At 37.5% G+C, this 22,829-nt stretch overlaps 2 protein-coding genes across 9 annotated transcripts in view; both read right to left on the minus strand.

The window, feature by feature from the left end:
• The window catches only part of LOC107218944 (rho guanine nucleotide exchange factor 11), a 43,538-nt gene that overhangs the window by 11,146 nt on the left and 9,563 nt on the right, over positions 1 to 22,829 (minus strand). For 5 of the 8 annotated variants that reach the window (XM_046745311.1, XM_015656989.2, XM_046745310.1 and 2 more), the window contains 13 exons: positions 17,707 to 17,936; positions 16,553 to 16,777; positions 15,752 to 15,988; positions 14,591 to 14,881; positions 14,289 to 14,420; positions 14,095 to 14,208; positions 13,848 to 13,946; positions 13,659 to 13,751; positions 13,358 to 13,551; positions 12,982 to 13,271; positions 12,731 to 12,907; positions 12,483 to 12,539; positions 749 to 890 (listed from right to left, as the gene is read on the minus strand). In XM_046745311.1, the coding sequence (XP_046601267.1) occupies positions 749 to 890; positions 12,483 to 12,539; positions 12,731 to 12,907; positions 12,982 to 13,271; positions 13,358 to 13,551; positions 13,659 to 13,751; positions 13,848 to 13,946; positions 14,095 to 14,208; positions 14,289 to 14,420; positions 14,591 to 14,881; positions 15,752 to 15,988; positions 16,553 to 16,777; positions 17,707 to 17,936 (2,281 nt within the window). Of the gene's footprint in view, positions 1 to 748; positions 891 to 12,482; positions 12,540 to 12,730; positions 12,908 to 12,981; positions 13,272 to 13,357; positions 13,552 to 13,658; positions 13,752 to 13,847; positions 13,947 to 14,094; positions 14,209 to 14,288; positions 14,421 to 14,590; positions 14,882 to 15,751; positions 15,989 to 16,552; positions 16,778 to 17,706; positions 17,937 to 20,071; positions 20,197 to 22,829 lie in introns of those variants that run through there. The other 3 variants (XM_046745312.1, XM_046745313.1, XM_046745315.1) reach the window with 3 other exon arrangements.
• LOC124295402 lies at positions 4,151 to 8,533 on the minus strand. The gene is made up of 3 exons (XM_046745317.1): positions 8,157 to 8,533; positions 6,773 to 7,225; positions 4,151 to 4,565 (listed from the first exon to the last, which is right to left on the minus strand). The coding sequence occupies exons 1-3, from the start codon at positions 8,413 to 8,415 to the stop codon at positions 4,480 to 4,482; spliced, it is 798 nt and encodes a 265-aa protein (XP_046601273.1). The 5' UTR covers positions 8,416 to 8,533; the 3' UTR covers positions 4,151 to 4,479.

The raw sequence follows: 22,829 nt of genomic DNA on the forward strand, positions 1-22,829 counted from the left end.
CAATACCAAAAGCGTATAAATTAATACATAAATTAATATATACATACACACACACACACACATATATATATATACATATATCTACTACAAGTACATACGGTCGACAAATACGAGGAAATAATTTTGCAAAAGTAGAAAAAATAAAAAAAAATGTATCGAGCACAATTTGCGTTTCGTTTCTATTGATTTTATATATATTTATATTTATATATATATGCATAAGTGCAAAAGCTGTGATCGATCGAGCCGCAGAATTGCACGGAGAGAAATTTCCGGTTGCAGTTAATATACGATTTTTAACTTTTTTGCTTTATTTCTTCTTCTTTTTTTTTTTTCTCCAACCGAAAAGTACAGTTCCGGGTAAAAAAAAAAAAAAACCAATAATTTAGTTTGTACTGTTATCATCTTTTTATAACGATAATTTGATATTGATGAAACGAAAAATTCGTATTAACTTGAAAAAGTATGTTCAAGGAAAAAAAAAAAAAAAAAAAAAGAAACACACAAAAAAGAACAAAACCGATTCAAAGTTGACATGTCCAAAAAATGCAACGTTGGCAGAGCATAATCGCATTGAACGTAAAATAGTTATCTACTTGTGGAATAATTTAGTTTCAAATTTTCTGAAAATTTTATCAGAATTTTCTACATCAACTGTGAGGAACGAAATTTTTCTCAGTGCGTCGAAGATTAGTTTCAGCAAAAGTTTGCAATTAATTTTACATATCAGGTCTCAAGGTTTGCGTACATTTCCGCGACGTCTTCCCTCGACGAAGGGTCGTCCATACTTTCGGCGTGTTCCGCCCCCGTTCCGTAACCGGAACCGCCTCGTCCTCGCTCGCTGTTACCGCCAGCGCTTCCGGTTCCGAATCCACCGCCTCGGTGATCTCCTAAATAGAAACGAGGTGACGATTAACATCGTATAAAAATTGGAAATTTTGCGATCGGCGAAAAGTTTTTACTTGAGAAAAAGAAAAAAAAAAAATCAATTCGCAAACGCATTTTGTAGAATAGTTTCTCGTGGGAACGCAATATTTTATTGTAAATACCAAAGTTAATGTAAAGTAGTTGTTTCATAATTGCTAAAAAAAAAAAATTTATATTGCCTAGAAAATATATACTTATGGATACGAAATCTCGATTTTAATTCAGACAATTTAATGAAACGGTACTTTTTCCATTGTATTATTAAAATGTTGAATATCCTCCGGTAGATTAAACTAAATCGCTTCGAACAGTTCACGTAATCTATTCGGTGGATAAGGATTAGTAAAATTGACGAAATCGTGAGAGCTACTAATTGATTAACGCTATCAAATAACACTTTACGTCGTTAATTTGTAAGAATTTTTGTCGAAGTGGCAAAATACTTTGCGTAACGCGTTAAAAATCCTTTCTCGCTAGTGAAGTAAGATTAGCAATTATTGGCAGGGGTTTCGGGCATCCGTCCGGTATAATCAGCAGAACAAAATCATTCGTGATCCAACATCGTTGAATCGACCTGTCAATTCGCAACGGCATATTTCTTAGTCATTGTTCGATGTGGCGCTTAATTCATGCGGCATAAATTAGAATAAAACGATAATTTTATCAGTCACAACGATTAAACAATAATTTTCTAATCCTTACGAAATGATTTCACTTTGCAGAACTGATTTCGCAATCGGAACAAAGTCTGTGGGATTCCGATGCGAAACCTTTTCTCAGACGTTACTGAAGCATTTTGTTTCCTGCGCTTTAGAAAATCAACCAAACTTTTTGGTTGTGTGTAAATAATGTTTGGAAGGGTGTATAACGACCCTGAAATTTCGTTACCAAATTATGGTCACTGTTAATCGCGAAACCTATCGTGTTATTGTTATTACACATCACACGTACGTAACGTAATAAGTAATAGTATTGTAATTAAATTGCGCGTTGTATTTTCTAACCGTATTATTACAGGTAGGTAAGCATAAAACACTAGGAAAAATACGAGGGGATGCGGATAAGAGAAACGGGACGATATAGAGAGGCTCGTATATTATAATGGGAGGCAGAGGCTCGGGCTAAAAGCACACTCGAAATTCGAAGATACCGAAGCGATATCGGGCATCCTCAAATACAACGGCAGCTAAGGCGTATTGAGTAGTTTTTTATCTCGATCGTTCGTAACCGAAACGCGAGTGCGTTATCTATCCATACATATATATTATTGAAACGTGGAGAAGTTTACAGCCCCAAAGCCGTTCGTCCTTTTAATAATTCGCGAAATGGAAGTTGGAATCGATTGATTTATTTATACTCTCAAAGGCTTTTCTATCGCCTATAACGTACATGGCCGTTCGATCGTTTTTCAAAACCGAACAATCAATATTATTCTTTCATCTCTATTTGCGTGAATAATTTAAAAACATATTCACTGTTGTTTTTTTTTTGTTTTTTTTTTTTTTTAATTACCTGTATCAAGCGTTATTGTTTGTTACCATGCGATTCGGTAAAGATTTTTTACCGATCATAGCAGAAAATTTACATAATAAACGTTACAGAGTCACCCATAATTTTTGGATTGTATCCGATGTTCGTTTAATTTTTAAGTTTTTTACTTCGCTTCTTAGATATTAAAATTTTTCATTCAAAACTAAATCACGCATAGTGCATAATTCACGGAAACTGTAACATACGGAACGATGTAAAAGTTGCGAGTTTCGAATATCGCAGTTTTTTTTTTTTTTTTTCCCAAAATACAAGAAAAAAAATAAATAAAAATCCCAGACTTTTCCGCGATTTATCCGACAAAAATTCACGATCATTCCAAGTTTTTCGGATTTCCAGGTCGAGAAGCGAGCGTCAATTTACAAGGATAAAATTCACTCGCATGTGGTTTATTTCTTGTCGAGAAGGAAAAATCTGGAAATTTGCAAAACGAATGAATGAAGACTGTAAAAGTGTGACGTAAAGCGAGAGTGAGTGTAAAAAAGATAATTAATACCGCTCCGATAAGCGTTTAAACGTTCTGGCTCGAAAATTATTGGTGAAGAATCAATTTTTTTTTTCTTTTCTTTCTTTTTTTACAGCTTTTTCGATTAATTGTCTTGAAAGAAAATAAAGGAATAAAAACTAAATATAAATAAAAATCAAACCATTAGCCACCTTGTTTCGAATATTTTTCAATCACGAGGTCGTTTCCAATGAGAGAGTTATTGTACTACACAAGTTTGAGGAAGGTTGGGGGCGTCGGGACGCCGATCAACGTACATACAACATACATTCTAACAAGAGGCGAGCTAGCGCAAGACCGTCTTTCTAAATATAGACGGGCAATATTACCGTGGAATCGTTTTATACGAAGGCGCCGAAGCTTACGTGCATGAAAGAACCGCGCTGCTATATTTTATGGCCGTTCTCGCTGACTCCGTTTCATCGTAATCGTCGTTTCCTGCTGCGGGGAAAAACCGTCGCGGATGAATAATAACTCGAAGAATATCCCCGATCCCTGCAGGACTCGCGGTATTTTATTATAAATATATAACCAGCGATCGGGATGACTTGACAAAATTTATTAGCAATTTTGATTTTTTTTTGGGATGTAAAGAGTTTTTCATTTTTATTCATAATTGACGAATATAGTTCTAGGTAGAAAATGAAAATTAGTTTTCTAGCTGTTACCGGAAACTCTAGTATCCGTTGCTATTCTTTCTCATTACTATCACTGTTGCCAGATATTCTTGCAACTGTTGCGAAAATTTAACGCTCGTGCAACGATAAATTGACGTTAAAGCCTCGTTTAACTAAAAAAAAGTAGATTAAACCTCAGAAACTGACTTTGCGTTGCAATAACCAAAAAAGGATCGATAATAGCTCGTTTTTCGTAATTCCAACAATATTCAAACAGTTTTTTCAACGATGCCTGTTTTACCGAATTCATCTAGTTACCGTGACAGATGAAATTTTTCTCAGTGAATATGTTTAGAATAAATGTGAAACGGTTTTATATTATACGAAGAGACTGCGATCCACGGAAGCACATCTAATCTCTCTTCCTTCCTGCGGTCTACTTCTGCATTCCGCACATCCGTTTTTCACCCTGCATATATATATATATATATATATATATATATATATATAATATAATAATAGTATCGCGTCAAACTTTACAGAGCTGCAACGACAATAAAATTTGAAAATACCGCGACATTTGCATCCCCCCCTCACACCGCGAAGAAATTATTACACCTTCAGGAATGCATCCCGACCATAATTTCGCAATTTGCGCGAGGCGTATTATTTTCTTTACCCCTTTCAATGTTTTCTCGTCATTTATTTTCGTTCCAGTCGGTATGAAACGCGGATAGCGTAATTGATGATTGAAGGACTTCTCGACTTGTATGGGATTTCTGTATCCTATAATTATTCATCATCACCGTGCCGGGCAGGCAGGCAGGCGACTCTTTTCATTCATCCCGTTTTCCGGAGTTTTGCAGTCAGTCAGTCAGTCAGTCAGTCACTCAGTCGCTGGTAGACTTTTATAGACCTTAGATTATATAGATATTCCCCGCGGCTTGTTGACGTTTCAAAATAGATTTCTGTTTACATTTAACACGTGGTATTAAACATACCTGCACTTATCGATTATTTATTTTTAACATTTTACAGGGTTTCTCTTGCCTCGAGTTCTCTCTCTCTCTCTCTCTCTATTTTTTTTTTCTTTTTTTTTTGTTTCCAAGCTCTTACATTTCATTGCCTTCTTTTTTTCATTTCGTCATCTTTTTACATTCTTTTATAACACGCTATATTCCGTCAGCTTCTTTCTTTCTTGTTTCGTTCAATTTTTGATCAATGAATGAATAAATTAGAATAGAAAGAAGAAAAAAAAAAAAAAAAAAATCAGGCATTCAAAAACTTTTTCAGAATATCACCGCATGTTCAATTTTTTACTCTCTCTCTCTCTCTCTCTCTCTCTCTCTCTCTCTCTGAATTAGTTTCGTCAAAAATTTAGATAACAAAGAATATATGTATTGTGTATAATGTTTGTCAATTTAAAACAATCAAAGTGTACTAAAATAGCGAGGGAGAAAGAAAAAGAAAAAAAAAACACGAATTTTCTTTTTATTTATTACTTGCTTTTTATGCAGCTAATACGTGGTGAAAATTTCCGAATTTATTCCTTGGGGGGGGGGGGGGGCAAGAACAACAACAATAATAATAATAATCGCTATCTTGCTGTAAAATGAAAACCCCATCGACTAATGAAATACACAAAAATAATACAGACTTGAAGATACACGTAATCGTATATTTTTAACGGATGCGATGAGGGAAGAAAAAAAAAACAAAAAATGTCCCAAAAACTTTGGGGATACGGAGTAACTGAAACAATTTTCATTTTACGATTTATAAGAGATTATTAAAAAGATGTATTATAATGATTTAATTACCAATTGCAGGGCCGATCATTCTATAAACTCGAGAGAAGAATCTATCGCGTGTAACTTATTACATAATTACGTTTCTTTTTTTTTGTTTGTTACATAAATAGAAGCGTTTTAAGCTGGCACGCATATACATACATAAAAAAAAAAAAAAAAAAAATATGTAGCTGAGAGAGAGAACGTCAGGTGAAAAACTGATCAATCTTTATTCTTTTCTCATTCTCCTTCTTCGTCCTTCTATATTTATAATATAACCGTCACATTATTCAACGCCCCTGACGAATCACACGTCCGACGCCTTGGTTCGTATCATTTCATTACATACCACGTATATACTCGTATGTGTGTGTATATACATATATATATATTGCATATATACCGTAAATTGTTATACACGTACATAAATAAATTCATACGTATTGTTGGTTTTTAATCGCTTGTTTCCTTGTAGTATAAAGGCATGATTTATAATGAGTAAAGAGGAAGAAAAAAAAAATGAAAAAAGAAATACGGAAATAAAGTCATGAATCAAAATTCGCTGTTTGATAAAAATCAACAAATTCGTCACGACATTGCGAAGAAAATTCAAAATAAAAACATGCTTTATCGCTTCGCGTGAATTTTTTTATTTCTTTATTCTTCATTTTTTTTTTTTTTTACAGCACTCCGGGGTGCGGGGTTGAAATATCAAATTTCAAGAGTTGCAATTTTTTTTTGGCGAAACTTTAAGTAAGTAAATCAAACTTTGACGAAAAATCAAAGTTTCGAACGGTCCGAAACCTGACGTTGAAAGTTCCAAAAGTGCGAAAATGAGAAACTTGGACTGTCCGAAACGTCAATATTCCGAATGATCGAAGATTTTCAGTTCCGTGAATTTCTGGCTCGGTGAAATTTTAGTGCTTTGTATTTTCGGTTTTTTCAATTTTTTACACCCATTCGTCGAGCAAACCACGCTGTGCGAATATATTTTGATTCGTCGGAATTTTACTCCATCGAAACTTGAATGTTCGAAATGTTCCATTTCGGAACTTTGAGCCATCGGCTTTTCGACCATTCGAAACTTTGTCGTTTCTCCAAGGTTCGATTTCTTTACCCAAACAATTCGGAATTAGGTGCTTTGGGTACTTTCCAACTTCTGACCTTCAACCCCAGCCCCAATTTTGAAGAATTTGCAAACTGTAAAAAGAAACCATTACCTCGTATTCCTTATTCCCGAATTACAAAACGATGACAATACTTTCAAAAAACACTATAATCAAATTCTTATCGTTTCTAATATCACATTCACACGATCTCAATTTTCCCTCATCTCTTTTCTTTTCAACCAACCCTTGAAAGTAAAAAAATCGTAAGAAAAAAACCTTGTCTCAATTTTTCCTCCGACCGAAGTTGGAGGACCTCCTTGGCGATGGACGAAGAAGGCGGAGGGGGTGGTGGTATAATTTTGTCGAAGCAAATAACAATTTGGCTATCCTCCTCCGCATCAGCGATGTCGCCGGCGCTTCTCGTCTTCCTCACGGCTCCTAATCTCTCCCAAACTCTGCCGGCGATTGAATTTTTGCTGTACAGCGACGAGGACCTCGAACTCTTCAGGGACTTTGACTTTGACTTAGACTTAGCCTTGGTCTTAGCCTTGGATATTTTTACCACTTTATTGTTATCCCTTGTCGTTGGGCTAGTCGGCGATATAACTTTGCTATCCGTAATGCCGACAACCTGAAGAGTTTCTCTTGATATTCTCTCGTTAACTCCTGTCAATATTTCGGACGGAAGTTTCACGATTCCAAAGACACTTTTCTCCTCCTCGGGTTTAGCTGTTGACGTTTAGTTTTTTCGTGTTTATTTACATAACGATTTCACGTTTTCCATTTCATTTTATCATACATATTTGCTTTTATTGTTTATATTATTTCCCAACGACCAGGTCTAATTATACTCTTCCATATTATCACCAGCATGTGTCTTTTACTTTTCATCTCCCTCTTTCTTCTTTATTTATTCTTCTCTCGAGTTCTCGCTCATTTATCTTTCCGCGAATTAGTCTTGTAATACACATCTCTTTATATATACAAATACGTACAGGGTGTGCCAATTTAAAAGACGCATTACGTTTTCAGCCGACCTAATGATTCAATAACTGGTGATGCCGTGGAGGATGGACCAGTTTTTTTTTTTTTAATGGAATCACACATTTTTGTTTCAACTCAAATATTCTTATTCTATTAAAAATTTTTCACGTGTCCCACTCTGAACCGTACAGCTATTGAATGAAACATTTTCCAATTGAACAATTAATCAGATCGGTTGAAAACGCGATGCGTCATTTAAATTGGGACACCCTGTATATAAAATATACACAATACTTCGCAGTGAGTCTCAAAAACGCGAAACGATAAACACGCGAAGAATAGAGATAAACAAAGAAGCTAGCCCTGGCGTAGATACGAGAAAGAATGGAATATAAATTCGCGGCACAAAACGAAGAAGAAAAAAAAAAAAAAAAACACCAAAGGGAAGAGAGAAGAACAAGAATGCGATACGATGAATGGAAGAGTTTTATTAGTCCCTGGGGTAGATTGATTTACGTCAATGAAAAAGGTAAGAAAATAAAAAAATGAAATAAAAAATAAACAGAAACAAAAAGAAGAAAGAAAAATAACGCAGTGCGGTGTTTGACTATTAACATTAACGGTACATATATATGTATATATATATATATATATATAAATATATATATGTATATACCATCGATCTTTGGCGACTTGCGGGAAAATTTTCTCATGTAGCTCTCCGAGGATATTCTGAACGGACTGAAGCCGCTAATAAGGGGTGAGGAAGATGAAGACGGAGAAGAAGATGAAGAGGAAGTGCCGGTAACGACGTTGTTTCGGGGGTGGGGAGACATGTCCAAAGTTTTTCCCACTCTCATTCGGTTCTCCTCTTCTTCCAGTTTTCCCCCGCCGATTCCTTCTCCTACTCCTCTTCGTAATTCTATCTCCAACATCTGTGTCTCTCTATCTCTCCGTCTCTTCTCCTCCACGTTCCTGTATATCTATTTATTTATTCCTATTCTCTCTTTCTCCCTCCCTTGTTTCCCTCGTACTCCCTGCGTTATTTCCGACCTCGACGATCTTCGACGGTAATGTTTCTTCCTGATTTTCACGCCCCTTCGGGGTTTTCAGTCCTTCGACGTTTCCGGTTTTCCAGTATTTCAGCCACGTGCGAACCCCCCGATTGCGGAACAAATATCCGCGGTTTTTGACAGATATCGTGTAAAATATTCGCCAAAGTGTTTAACGGATACGTTGATTTTTGGTTACTTTCCATGAATGAGAAGATGAAGAAAAAAAAAAACTATATATATATATATATATGTAATTTTGATATTATTATCTCCTGTCGCGAGAAATTCAAATCGCGAATAAAATTGGATTTTTATTTAATTTTTTTCACACATTGGAAGAACCCCGTTTGTCACTGTTCCATTTTTCCCCGTCGATTCGTGTCTAAATCAAACACGTAATAATTATTTTCTGTCTCTCTTATTTCATTTAATTTTTATATTTTTACAGTGAAAATTACCCCGTCACTGAATTGTTGGTAAAGACATATCGATATTTTTATTAAACGTCGTAAAACAATACGGTGAATGTGACTATCGATAAATAAAGTACGAAACCACGTTGAAACGATAAATTAATCACTGTTTCTTAGTGCGAGTATTTCGCAAGCACTTAACAGTTCTAACTCGCTTACATATACATATATATATGTACGTACATATCACTGACGGATTAAAATTTTCGTCTAAAACTTTCTTCTTTGTCAAAACTCGGAGATATCGGACGTAGACGATTTGCCGACGCGGTTGCTTTTTAAAATTTAACTAATAACTAAGAAATAATAACTAGACAGAGTCACGGTGTAAAAGAAGGTACGGTACGTTTATCGCTTTGAAAACGGACATACTGACTGACTGACTGACTGACTGACTGACTGAAACCACGAAAGAACGACAAGGCTTTGCTCCGTCCCTACCGCACATTCAACACACGCGTACAAACTTACATATATTCGAACACTATCGTATCTCGGCTGTGTTAACAACAGCGAACAGGAAACGACGACAACGACGCAAACTGGTGTGTTCTTAACGCGTGTTTAATACTCGTGAAACGTTGGCGATCTGCTACGCGATAATTAAAATTCTGCGCGTATTATTACACGCATGATCGTTTTCTTTTTTTCCGTTCCAGTACAGCGAAGCAGCTGCAGTCGTGAAACAAGACTAGACGGTGGAAAAAAGAAATTCAAATCAGATATATCTCGATTTTTCCAAATCTTAGGAGACAAATATTGAATTCTCATTGTTCAGTTTTTCTCGTTCGGCTTTATCGAAGCTCGACTGCTATCGTTGAACAAAATTTAGACACTTCGAATCGACTACGAAGAGAATCGAGTCGTTACACAGCGATTCTGAAAGCGTGCAACTTACGTATAAGTCTATAGAAAAATGCTCCGAGTTGGGGGAAATTTTTTGTCTAGTTTTCTTATTTTTCCATTCCTCTGTCTCTCCGAAATTCCAGCACCTCGTATCGGGCGGATTGAACGAAACGAGTCGTCGCGTTGCCCACCGGAATTCGTGTATCCGTAGGAGGAATTTCGTTATATAGCCGCGGGTGCACTATTTTCGAAAGTTCGAAGCTCCCCCAGCATTTCGAAGAGTATAGAAGCGTTGCAGGCATACGGACGTCCGCGAGAGAGGGATTAAAAATAATCACTGTTTATATATAGTATATTCTTCCATCCGCCGAACCTCCCGGTCACGTGGAAGATACACCGACAAGTGTAACGCCCTCGGTATTATGAAAATACTCATCCATACACGCGTATAAGTCAGACATGGGTCAGGCGTAATTCGTGCGACACTGAAAATCGTCGTTTACGTTAATGTCCGTGTGATTTAGATAAAAAAAAAATAAATATTTCTCTTACTTTACTTTTCCCCCCGCCCCATTTTCTCATTCTTTTTACCGTATCTAGAACTTGGAAGTCCCGACTCTCCTACCAAAGGCACCACAGGATGTGGCTTGATTCGACATTATTGTATATAAATTTCTTGATCACAATACGTATGCATAGGTATACGATACATTCAAGAATGAAAGAAAGAAAGGGGAAAAAAAAAAGAAGTGAATAATCATTTCATTATACGTGCTGCACGCGCACTAATAATATCGCATAATTTCCCCTCTTTCTTTCAAGATCTTTCTTTACTCATCGTCGGCGCGGTCGTTCTTATCTTCTTGTGTTATGCACTCGGTCATCACTGCAAACATGACCTCAGTGATTCGGCCGCGTTTCTGATACATTTGCGAATTTGTAGATACACGTAACGCTTCCGCAGAAAATGTAATACGTAGGTATGTACAGAGTAGATTTTTAACGACTGCATGACTCGTCCTCTGTTAAAATTTAATGCGCACGCGCTGCAAATCGAGATCAAATCTTTACCAGGGTGACCAACTGTCTCTAGCCTCAACATTTTTCACCCTTGTGAATCGAGCATAACTGCCACCGATAACAATCAAATTTTTTTAGGTTAGAGACAGTTGGTCACTCTGGTAAGCAGTTGCTCTCGATTCGTAGCGCATGCGCGTTAAATTTTAGCGGATAACTGACCATGCAGGCGTTAGCAATTCACTCTATATATTATATTTTCTCCCTACAATTGAACACATAGAAAATGTTGTATTTTTTCCCAGCACGAAAAAGAAATTAAAAGTCAGATATTGTAACGAAGAATGCGGTCAAAGTTGGCAAAGACTTGATGAACATTAAATTATTGCTTTGCTTAAAATCGGAACACAGCTTTTGCTTTGCGTATAAATTTTTTAGAAAACACTCCAAGTGGAAAATTAATTGATTATAAGATTATACCTGACGAATCTTCAATCAGAGCTTATTTTTTCTATTTTCTTCGTCTATAACGCGTTCGTATAACCAGTTTGTTATTATATTCGAAAATGCCTGCGAGCTTTTGTGTTTTGTGTGTCCGGTGAGAAGCCAATCGTTTATTTTCGCACGTGCAGAAGGAGCACGTGTAATAGGTTTGGCAAATGTTAATTTAAATTCCCAAGTGCAGCAGCGGTAGCAAGTCTCGAATTTCTTGTACGAGGCGAGACTGTGGATACATGCAGACGTTGGCATTGAACCAAAGCGTGTTGCCGGCTCCCTGCCGCATTACCGATACGTGATCTAACCGAAAACATATCGAGAAATATACAAACGCTGGTAAATAACGACGCGCAATAGAGAGGCAATAATAATGCTCACCCACAGACAAATATCGAAAGTTTATTTCGAAAATAATGAATCGCGATGAATGCGTTAGCCGGAAATGAAGTTAAAAGTAGACAAGAAGGATTAAACTATTTTTTGCCAAACAAGAAAATGAATGGGATATTCGTAAAACTTATTATTTCAATGTTTCATACATATTCGCAGCGGGTCGAAGCTGATAACTAGTTAGATAGATAAAGAGTGTGTGTTGAGGACACAACAATTAATTGTACATACACGCAGGACTGTGCAAAGCTGATTAAATATTTAACCGACTGACCTTCGAGATAGATGAACCATTTCACTTTTTCGGCATATTTCCGTGATAATTTATTGTACTTTAATGGTATGCAGTGTTTGTAGCAAGATGGCAAATGCCGCATGACGACAATTACTGTCCAATATTTCTGTTCCACTAACAGCTGACGGCAACCTCATCGTCACCAACAAGGTGATACGCGTTATACTGCCGATATTCGATCTATCGGGATTGGGGATTTTTTCCCCCGACGTTCTGACGACCGCAAAGATAAGCTTATCTGTATACTTTATACTTTTGCAGAGATAAGAGAGTTAAGCAAGTTGAGTAAGTCTTAATGATGTGTTCGCAAATTGACAAAAATAGGCTAGATCTCGATTATGTACGTCACACGTTACATCTCAATTCTTTGAGGAGATTCGCATGTTTTACGTTCAGAGAGACGAGAAAACCGTCGACCAATAACTCACCGTTTTCGCCATCCGTCAGAACTCCGCTGTCGTCTTCGGATTTTTTAATTCGATCGACTAGAAACAAAAATACACTAGCTTATTCAATGTTTTTTTTTTTTTCTCTTTTTTTTCAACACTTTTCGTTAGATATTCTCTATTCTCGACAGTGAATAAGATCTTTCGATAAATGCTAAATAAAATCGTTTGTCGAATACTGTTTCATAACGCGAGCATGTGTCAGGATGGAGAGAAAAAACCATTCTTACGATTGTGTGAAAAATGCTGGGAGAGATGATGATGCGACGATGGTGGTTTTCGCTCAGGTCGAATTATGCCCATAAATTTACTGATGCGATCACCTTTTTCTTTCCTGACCACCAAGGGACCCGGACAATTTTCGTCGACGACATGAACGCACTGACGATGCACGTTTAGCGAGCAATCTGCAAAGAGATGAACACAATTATAGAAATAAATGATTACAACTTTGGGATGCAAGAGAATCCGTTCGACTCACCGCTGCACTGATAACCCTGAGGACCGACTCCCCAAATAATAAGTTGACAGTGATTGCAATACGTGACTGTAAAGTACTGATGAACGACAAAGTGGTGTCCCCGAACGGTGAGTTTCCTCGTTTTCCCAGTGAGAAGCCGGGCCTTGAAGTTCGACTTGTCTTTGGAAACGAAGGTTGGAAATCGATCTAAAGTGGCGGCTCGTACTTGGAAGATTTTCGTCAATATGGTAGCGAGACCCGCGGCCGTTGTGAACTCGCGAGAATCGTCCCGCTCCTTCTCAGTGTCTTCCCTGTGAAATTTTAGGTACACAAATGTCGAGACAACTCAATTTTAGTAACACGAAGCTGGGCTAACAAAATTACCGGCCACACTCACAGGTAGGGCTCCATTTTCGGCAAAAGGAAGGTGTCGATGACCTGCGCCTCTCTCGCTTTATCGTTTGTACTTTCGTCCAGCTGAGCATCGCTTGGTCCGAACAAAGTTCCCAATCCGGCGGTTCGTTTCTGTTGAAAATCTGCCAGCTGTTCGTTTAGTTCTTCTTTTGCTCGAGCTCTCGCTTTCCAGAATATCTGTGGTAAAAAATGATGTGACGTTGCTTTAGTTCATTCGAATCAAAATTTAACGAGTGTAGGAAGAAAATACAAGTATTTGATTAAAAATTAAAGCAATGAGTCACCTTTCGCAATATTTCCTCTTTGTCAGATTCTTTTAATAAAACGTCGTCTATCTCCCTCGCCACATTTTCGTCAACATTATTCAATCTCAGAGGCTGAAAAATTAATCGAAGCGTACGTGATTGATTGAAATCAGCTACAGTATGTTTGTAAGAAATTTATTCAGGTATAATAGTTTTCGAATAACTTACCGCACCGGGTACCAGAAAGCTCGAGTGTATTTCGTAGGCCCACTTTCTCATCTCTTTAGCATTTCCCTCCTTGTACAAGTCTGTTATTAGGTAGAATAACTGTGAAATAAATGGTTCGGTATGGATAAAAATTGAAATATTTAGCGTGTTTTGTTGTTGAAACAGATTTACGTTGTTCCTAAATTTTATTCGAAATCAAAAATCAAAAAAACCGATGAAACATCAAAATATCGTGCAAACAACTCACCAGGCTGGAAGGATCGCTGTTGGAGAGAACGTAGTTGATAAAAACAGCGAGATGGGCGTGATGCTCCCAGAGTCTCGAGAGGGACTTGAAAGGACCATGATCTTCGAGTTGGCCCTGGATAAAAGTAATATAAAGTTAATGCTTGAAAAAATCAGCACGAGAAGAAAAGTCATGGAAAGCGCAACTCCACTCACCACTTCTTGGTCGCTCATATCGTCATCCTCCATGGACATGATTGGCTGCTGAATCGGCGGTAAACCAGGGCTGTTCTCATTTAGTACAGCTTGTTTGACAGGCGAAACTGTTACAAAACTTTCGCCGATGCTCTGCACGAAAAACAATATGAATAAAACAAGAATTAGTAACGTCGTTCGAAGAGAAACAAGACCCAAACATGACCACGGTGTCCAACAACACAGGACTTGAAAATGCTCGTATTTTTCCGGTCACTGGACACCCTAAATTGACCATTTCATTTTATTTTCTTCTTACGCACATCGTTTATCGTCGAGGATCCGTGATCAGAGGTCGATCCGGAGGACTGAGGATAAGGAGGTGGCGGAGTGCCTGGCGGTGTAATACGAGGTGGATCATCCAAATCGATGCCGCTATGTCGGCCAAATTTCGATCGTGACAGATCGTTCATAGATTCGGAAGCGATGAGACGTCGACTGGCTTCGGCAGGAGACAGAGCCGGAAGGTACGTTTTGTCGAGTTGCTCAGGGCTGGACTTGGTTCGTTGATGTTTATTTAGTGCAGCAGAGCCGAGATTGGCACCCTGAGAAAACTGTAGACACGTGAATAAATCAGTTCATTAAAATGCCTGGATACAATGTTACACTGTATTGCAAATGTTTCCCGGTGAAATTGTTGTCTTGAATGAAATACATTTGGAAATGATAAAAAAGTTAGTTTGCATTATTTACAAATTATACATAGATTTACCGCGATCCTTGCGATTTGGGGAAAAAGGGCAGAGGGGCAATGGGAAGAATAGGCGCGCAGATTGAAATCACGAAACGTTGCACCATTCGATTTAGACTTAACGAAAGTAAGACAAGGACTTATCCTGTTGAAAAGGATTTAATATTTGCTATTATTTACCATGTCAACTGGATTTATCGAACTTTAGAAACTCGTAACGAGGCAATATTTCAGATCGTATCAAAAGAGAAAAAGAACAGGTGTGAAAAGAGGCCAAGCTCAACAATGCTAAAATTAAAATAGAGTTCCTGCCCGTCCCCTGTTGCAAAAGATGAGTAGCAAGTTTTAAACACATGACGTATGTACATATGTATAAAGTATACGATGTAAAGCGATATAAAGCGTACAATTTAATCCACCCGATAGCTTCGCTTCAATGAGAAAAAATTATTGCAGATCAATGTTAGGAAATGTAGAAATGATAAGCGATAACGTGTTATAAAGCGATATTTAATGAGAATACGAAGTATCGTTTGAACGACACGAGACAAAAGTGGTGGGCAACACCTGACGTTGTATAAAAAACTCTCCGATTAAAAATCACTGTTTAAACGGTGGTAATAAAATATATGGATGAAATGATGAAAACTTCCATCTGTAATAAAATTTAATCACGGTTCGGCAGAGAGTCGACGAAAGTCTGGATTGATTAGGTGATTAGGTGGCTACTTACAGAGGTAGGTATACCGTGACTGTTGGCGGGGGGCGTTAAATGGGTCAGCTGATGTCGCTCCAGGTCCGACTGGACAGTGTTGTGGGTATTTGACATTGGTGTAGGTCTGGGAGGAAGCGGAGGAGGGGCGAGATTTTGCACGGAGAGGGATTTCCGGGAGGGTAAAGGTGGCGGCACGTCGCTGGGAGGTGAGTAACGGTTTGGGGAAGGCGGAGTGTTTGTTACCAACGAGTAAAGCTGTAATAGAGACACAACAAAAAGCTGTTAGGCGAGGTTAGCCAAAAGCCTAGCTACGTATACAGAGACAATCTCACACCCTTGTTTCGCATGAAAAATAAATCACTTGATCACTCGCACGTTGCATAATATTTATTTATAACGTGTGTATGAAATTTTCAAGTATATATATTTATACGCGTATAAAAATCTTTGACCGACGAAACAAGTGAGGCGAGGATTACGAGTCATTGTTTCTTTAAACTTTAAAAATTCGTCTCTCAATCGTTCGATTAAACCACGTGAAAGATAAATTTTTATCCAAGCTTCTCTGAGTTAGTGTTAAGGAGCATGTAGCTCCGAACCTATGTACATTTATTTATTTACAAGAAGCAGCTTTCGTCGTTTGAAATACGTGGCAGAAATTTAAATCATTTCTAGTTATATTGGAAAACAAAATGAAAATGGAAAAACATCCTTTTCCATGTACGTAGTCCAGAGCGAAGCGTATTAATTACTGAGTTAAAATGTGTTCTGTTTTTTCAAGAATTAATAAGAAAAAATATGCAAAAACCAGGAACGCACCTGACCGTTGTTCGTTATTGCTGTTAGCTGGTCCTGAAGGGTGCGAACCCGCCTTTCGGCGCCGACAAGCTCGGTTTGCCAAGTAGCAACGTTGTTTTCTCCCCCTCCTCCGGCTCCAGCCTTTGCCAAATTGTCACGTAACATTTGAAGATATTGTTGTTCTGTTTCCAGCATTTGCTGGAAGGTGTTTACCCGCTGTGTTTCCAGCTGCCGTAATTTCTCGTGCTATAAATTTTCAAGATCTACATTTCTCCATGGTGGTTCAACGGTTCTCCTAATTCCCGCATTTATTTCAATCAGAGTTAAATTTTCTTTTCTCGGTGTTGAACTATCGATTTATCTTATCTTTCAACGAAAATCAGTCGGATGAATTCAAAGAATGACAATTAGTCGTTTTTACTGAGATAAAATTAGTTACAGTTGTCACTAGAAGGTTGTCCAGTAGTGAGTTAGTCCATGTGCAAAGAATAAATAAACAAAAAAGCAAACAAACGAAAAAACTATTCTCACAATTGATCCGTTCGAATGACAACTGATACAATAATCGTCTGATTCGTCGCAGTACGTAAACATTAAAATAATATCTGAATATAAAGGAAAACATGTAGAAAAAGTAAAAGCATACAATATGTTAATATGCTGTAATAAAAGAAAAAGCATTACGTATTATACGTAGGTTGGAAAAAGAAAAGAAATGTAATAAAGAATAGGACAAAATCAAACAAATAAAGGATGTGAGTAAAAAATAATTTAACAGCAGGCCAACTGTATCAAATATTCAATATCGAAATACCTTGAAAAGACTAGGTGATTTCGAGATGAGAATATTTGCGGCATGAATGGAACACAGCGAAAAAGACTGTTCGACATAAAAATAATAAGCTAAAAAGGTATAATTGGAAGAAAATAAAATAAGTATTATAGGTATGGTGCAGTGGTCTTACGTTTCGTGGTTTCAACGGTGAGCTAGAAGCGTTCGGTGACCGTTGTGTTAGTGAAATATACGATATGGGATCGGAAACAGAAGAAGAAGAAGAAGTAGAAGGTGATGCTATGGTCGCGGGGTGAAGAAGATTTCTTTGAAGAAGGTGCCCGATGGCGCTCGCGGTCGGCTCAGATTTCGATCGATAGTCACCGCGCGATTTGGGACTTACGTCAACGGGTTGGGGGCCCGTTATCCGGGCCGTCGAAGGGGCGGCTCCGCAGGGTGCGGGGGCCGTCCAAGCACGATGAAGCGGTGTCGACGTCGGGGGCGAAGGCAAAGACACCATGCCTGTACCGCAGCCCGACAAGCTGACTGGCCTTTGGATCTGGTGGGCGGTCAAGGGGGACTGCAATCCCGTCGAGGGCTTCTGTTGCACCGTCAGAACCACCTGCGTCGAGGCTGCAAGATATTCATAAATGAATTATAAGGTACGAGATGAGTAAACTTCCAGCTGTGGTTACTATGCGGTTATTAACCCTTTGAGTCATAGTGGTAAGTATTCTAAGCACCTATTTTATAACCTATTTTTTGTATACTTAGAGAACTTTGAAGATATATTTCTTTGCGGTTTATTGCTATCTGTGACAGTATACTAAACTAAGTTTTCAATTCTCGAGAGTAATTATTGCGATATAATGTAAATTAATATTGTTAGAAACCAAATTGATTGAAAGAAATCGTGAAAATCGAAGGAATAATTCATTTCCGGGAAAGTCACACCTCTATAAATTATAAGTTTTTGCGGCCGTTGGCGACGAATCGGAAATCGGATTTTAAAAATTCAAAATGGCGGATCAAATATGGCGGACCAAAATTACAAATTTAATCGAATCCGGAGAAAAAACACTGTCGAGGGGTTTTTGGGGTCGCCGATTACGAGTCTGAAATAAGATTTTGAAAATTCAGTATGTCGAATCCAATCAACAACCCCGATAACCCCTGCATATAGTTTTTTGACCGGATGCGATCAAATTTGAAATTTTCGTCTGCGATATAGGATCCGCCATTTTGAATTTTTTAAATTCGATTTCAGATTCGTTATCAGCAACTCCAAAACCATAAAATACTATCTTGTTATAAAAGTTGACTAAGCACGAAAATCGAAAAATACATCTCTGGGTACAAAATGAAAATGAGTTTTGTTGTTTTAACCAGAAAATTCAATAAGACTTAATATTCTTTTCGATAACGGTCACTCGTATTACATTTTCTAGTAAACATTGCGATGGACTTGTGTTAATTAGTTGAACAATAAATAGATGATAAGGGTTTATTCAACTGAAACGTTCTAACAGACTAAAGCAAGATAGATTTGATGTTGCAATAACCAGAAAATTAAGCATGGAGAACTATAATTACAGTAAATAGTAACTTGTAAGATATTTCCATCACTGCAACAATATTAATATTACTTAAATTTTCTATTGCTCATTGAGAAAGAAACTTGAAAAACGTCTCTTTGGAGTGTTGCTGCATTTTGGGAGAGATTCGCGATCGAATCAGGTGTCGCTTTATGTGAAAAAAGTTTGAAAACACCTCTGCAGAGGGCAATGGTATGTACAAGGATAGAAAATTCGCACACTAGAAAACGACAAAATATTTTCGCGAGTGACTACTGGTTTAGATTCCGAGAATAGCACAAGCCCAACCGCTATGGCTGTCCGGTGTAATTTTGAATTTCTGACTCACAGACATAGCGCGACTCGTTCCAATATCGAGCATCCCAATCCAATTGATCGCAAAACATGGCTTATTGCACGCTAATATTGTTGTGAAAACAAACGTTGCAACGTCGCTGTTTCCAACATGCTGATCATAATAAATTCTATCCTCCAATAGATTCGCGATGGTGAATTATTACGCTTTCGAAAACGTTGTTCAATATACGAGGCTGAAGTTACCCGGTAACATTAAATGTATCGAAACGTTGGAAACAAAAATTATTATACAAAATCTCAGTTTCTCGATGCTGTATTAACCATTTACTAAATTTCAAGTAATCCTAAAGTTGCAAAATAACGACTGTTTCCAAATATGCATTAAACGTTATAAAGTTCAGCCCGATTCTTCAATACTCTATATTTTACCGATCCGCAAAAAAATTTGTCTCTAGATTATTTGTTTGCACAATCAGGAATTGAGAAATCAACCTTGCCCCTTCTAAATTACATCTAATGAATACATATCGTAACGTAGATTAGATTTTCGCGTGTCGAACCGCGAAATTTAAATATTCCTTCACGATCTGAGAGCCGCTCGCTCTCGGCTTGAAACGAACATCCTTGGCAGGTATCCCTTGAACCGTAGGAGGTCAAGTATTCTCTCTCTTTTCATCCTGTTTGTGTTGTGTGCGAAGAAATTCGCTGCGCAAATGCGAAAGAGGGTCCGGTTTCAGTTGTTTGTTCTCTTCAGCTTTACACATTATACGCGCGCGTCATACATCATCGATGCAAAGCAGAAAATATTCACCCGATTAATAGGCAAAATTAACAACAAGTGGTTAAAGAAAAACCACAAACAATCCATCAATTTACCGCAGTAAAATTCGACGGGGCTCTGATCCCAGGCGCGTTTCAAGTCGTAAGTTGTCGGAGTTCTCATTAGGAAAACGAAGATTTACCTACACCAGGAGGTAAAATTATGGGAAATATAAATAAAAATACACCAGTATTAGAAAAAAAAAAAAATAAAAAAAAAAAACTCGCACTAGGTGAAAACACTCGGTGTTTTCGGTGTAATATTTTTCTACACTGTTCGAAATATCATATCGTCATCCTTATGTTTTGGAAACTGCATAAACTAGTGGAATAAAAATTCGTAACGTTTTGTTTAGCGTCAGAGTTACTATTATTATTATTATTATTATTATTTTATTTTTCCAGAAAACGTCTATTGCACAGCGATTATTGCGTCAATGAAATTCGTGGTATGATTAATTCGCGCGACGCGATCGAGGAGTAAGAGATCGATAATGTAGATCCGGCGGTCCAGCCGCGGGTCGAGAGATCTACTACTGACGATGAGCCGGCAGCGCAAAAAGAGAGAAGCTCCATTGTAAGCTGCCTGAGAAATTGGTTTGGAAGTGGCGAGAGCAGCGCCTGCGTTCTTCTTTCTGAGAATCGCCGCCCCACGAATCCCGATGAAGCTGAAACTAGCGGCTTTCAGAGTTAACAGCCAAACGTGTTAAACATTTTGGAAATAGAAACATACAGTTTGATCTTATCCTCATAATTCTATGAACGTATCGATGGTTCAAGGTATTTCACTAAATTTTGTTTTTCGGACTTTACTACCTTACTCGAATGAACATTAGAACGTCTGACTGCTAATTCTGGCTGCTAGCTTCAACCGCGTCGAATCTCGCGGTTGCCTACGATGCTGAAGTTAGTAACGTTAGCGGGACGAAACATTGGGGTGGTGGCGCTAAAAAGTCACTATTCTCCAATTTTGTAGTGACTTTTGGCTGAATTTTGAAACATGAATTAGTTTTGCGCCTTATTTATATAACTCAATGCATTTCGGACATTCATAAAATTGCGATATTATAACGTTACTAATTTCAGTCTTATGGGTGTCTCGGAAAAAGCCCGAAGAAAATCTCTAGGGATTTTTTCTTTTTTTTTTTGTTTCGTTGGTTTTTTTCACCAACAAGATAAAAAGCGGTCGGAGAATCACAGGTACCGGGTTAATAATATGAATGACGAGATTCGAATCATGTTGAAGTTAGTAACTTTAGCGTAACGATTCATGCTGAGGAAAAACCGTTACTTCGCGATTTTGGAACTGTTTGAAATTTAGAAAAATCATAATAAAACAAAACATAATCATATTCTGCGATCTTAGTTCCTTCAAAACCATTGTAGTAAATAAGAAAGTAGTGATTTTTTTTCAACGTTTCGTTACGATGACGTTACCGACTTCAACCTTGCAGTTTCGAATGAGTTTTTACATGGACAGAATAATATCGTTCGCAGAGATGAAAGAAATATTTGTAATCGTTTTATGATAAAAGAAAAATTTTAGCCCACATTTTACGCTCTCTTATTTTCAAAAATACTTAATGCATGGGTGGTTCGGAAAAATTATACGAGCTTATTTTACATACTCTGATATGTCCCAAGTTATATGGCCGGTGTTGCCTTTCATATGTTTGAAGAATTTCACTGGTATTTAGTGTTATTAGAAAGAAAAACAAAAAGTCTAAAAAAATATATCCCAGTTATTACAAGTTCTAAGATGTACCGTTATATTATTGTTACATTTTCCACGATATTACGATAATACACGTTGATATTATGTATACGTTGCATGAATTTTCGGTACACGTACTTCATAAACGCTCCGCGTTTTATTAGCGTAATTATTATACATAAAAACCGGCCGTGAAAGCTGGCGAATTACGAAGAAACCCGAAATAACCAAGGATTATACATACGTCAATTTCCAAGATTTTCCAACGAGTTTCTATTTATTTGTTTCTATATTTCCCGCGACTCCGTGCGAAGATAAGAAAATCTCTCCTCTCTTCTCTTATAAATCGTAGCGATAAACCGAGCATGTACGACTATCCAAGCAAAGGTCTAAAACGGTCGTTGAGAATAATCCGAAGAATTAACGCCACGGTGAAAAGCAGTAAGAGTAGATCGCGGAAATATTACGCGTTGAGTAAAATATTTTTCGGCCAATCCGCCGCGTTTATAGAAATTGGTGAGTAACGAACGACGAACGCACTTGTCCTAGAATTTAGCAGCGAAGGTTACGTGACGAAAGACGTTATGTATACCAATATGTACATACATATAGTTGTACACGTATTACGTACACACCTTGATGTTTAACATAAACATAGGATATATAATATGGTAAAATCATCATTCTCGCAATGATTTATTCACTCGTTATATTATAGATTATAAATAGAAATGAACGACGACAAGTGTCCGCGCAACGTTTGATAATAAACATCATCGTGCTTACATGCCGCACAAGGCCCCGTATTACCATGAGTCCCAAAAAACACAGTGATAAACTGGTGGAGCTAGAAAATTTTTACGCAAGCACGAGAGTAGCGGAAAGGATGGGGGGAAAAAAAAAAAAAAAAAGAACGGAGCACTCGAACTGGCTCGTCAATTTTCGCGAGCGTAATAACGAAAAACTTTAATTTTCTCATATTTTCAATTTTTCTGTCAGAATTTCAACTTCTACAGCTAGCTACCGATACTAAATAAATTCTAGTTTTTTTGTTTATGAATTCGCTAAAGTTTCGATAGTAATAATAACAAAGATTCTTGT

The sequence above is a fragment of the Neodiprion lecontei genome, chromosome 7, assembly GCF_021901455.1.
Source record: "Neodiprion lecontei isolate iyNeoLeco1 chromosome 7, iyNeoLeco1.1, whole genome shotgun sequence".
NCBI classification, from domain to species: Eukaryota; Metazoa; Arthropoda; class Insecta; order Hymenoptera; family Diprionidae; genus Neodiprion; species Neodiprion lecontei.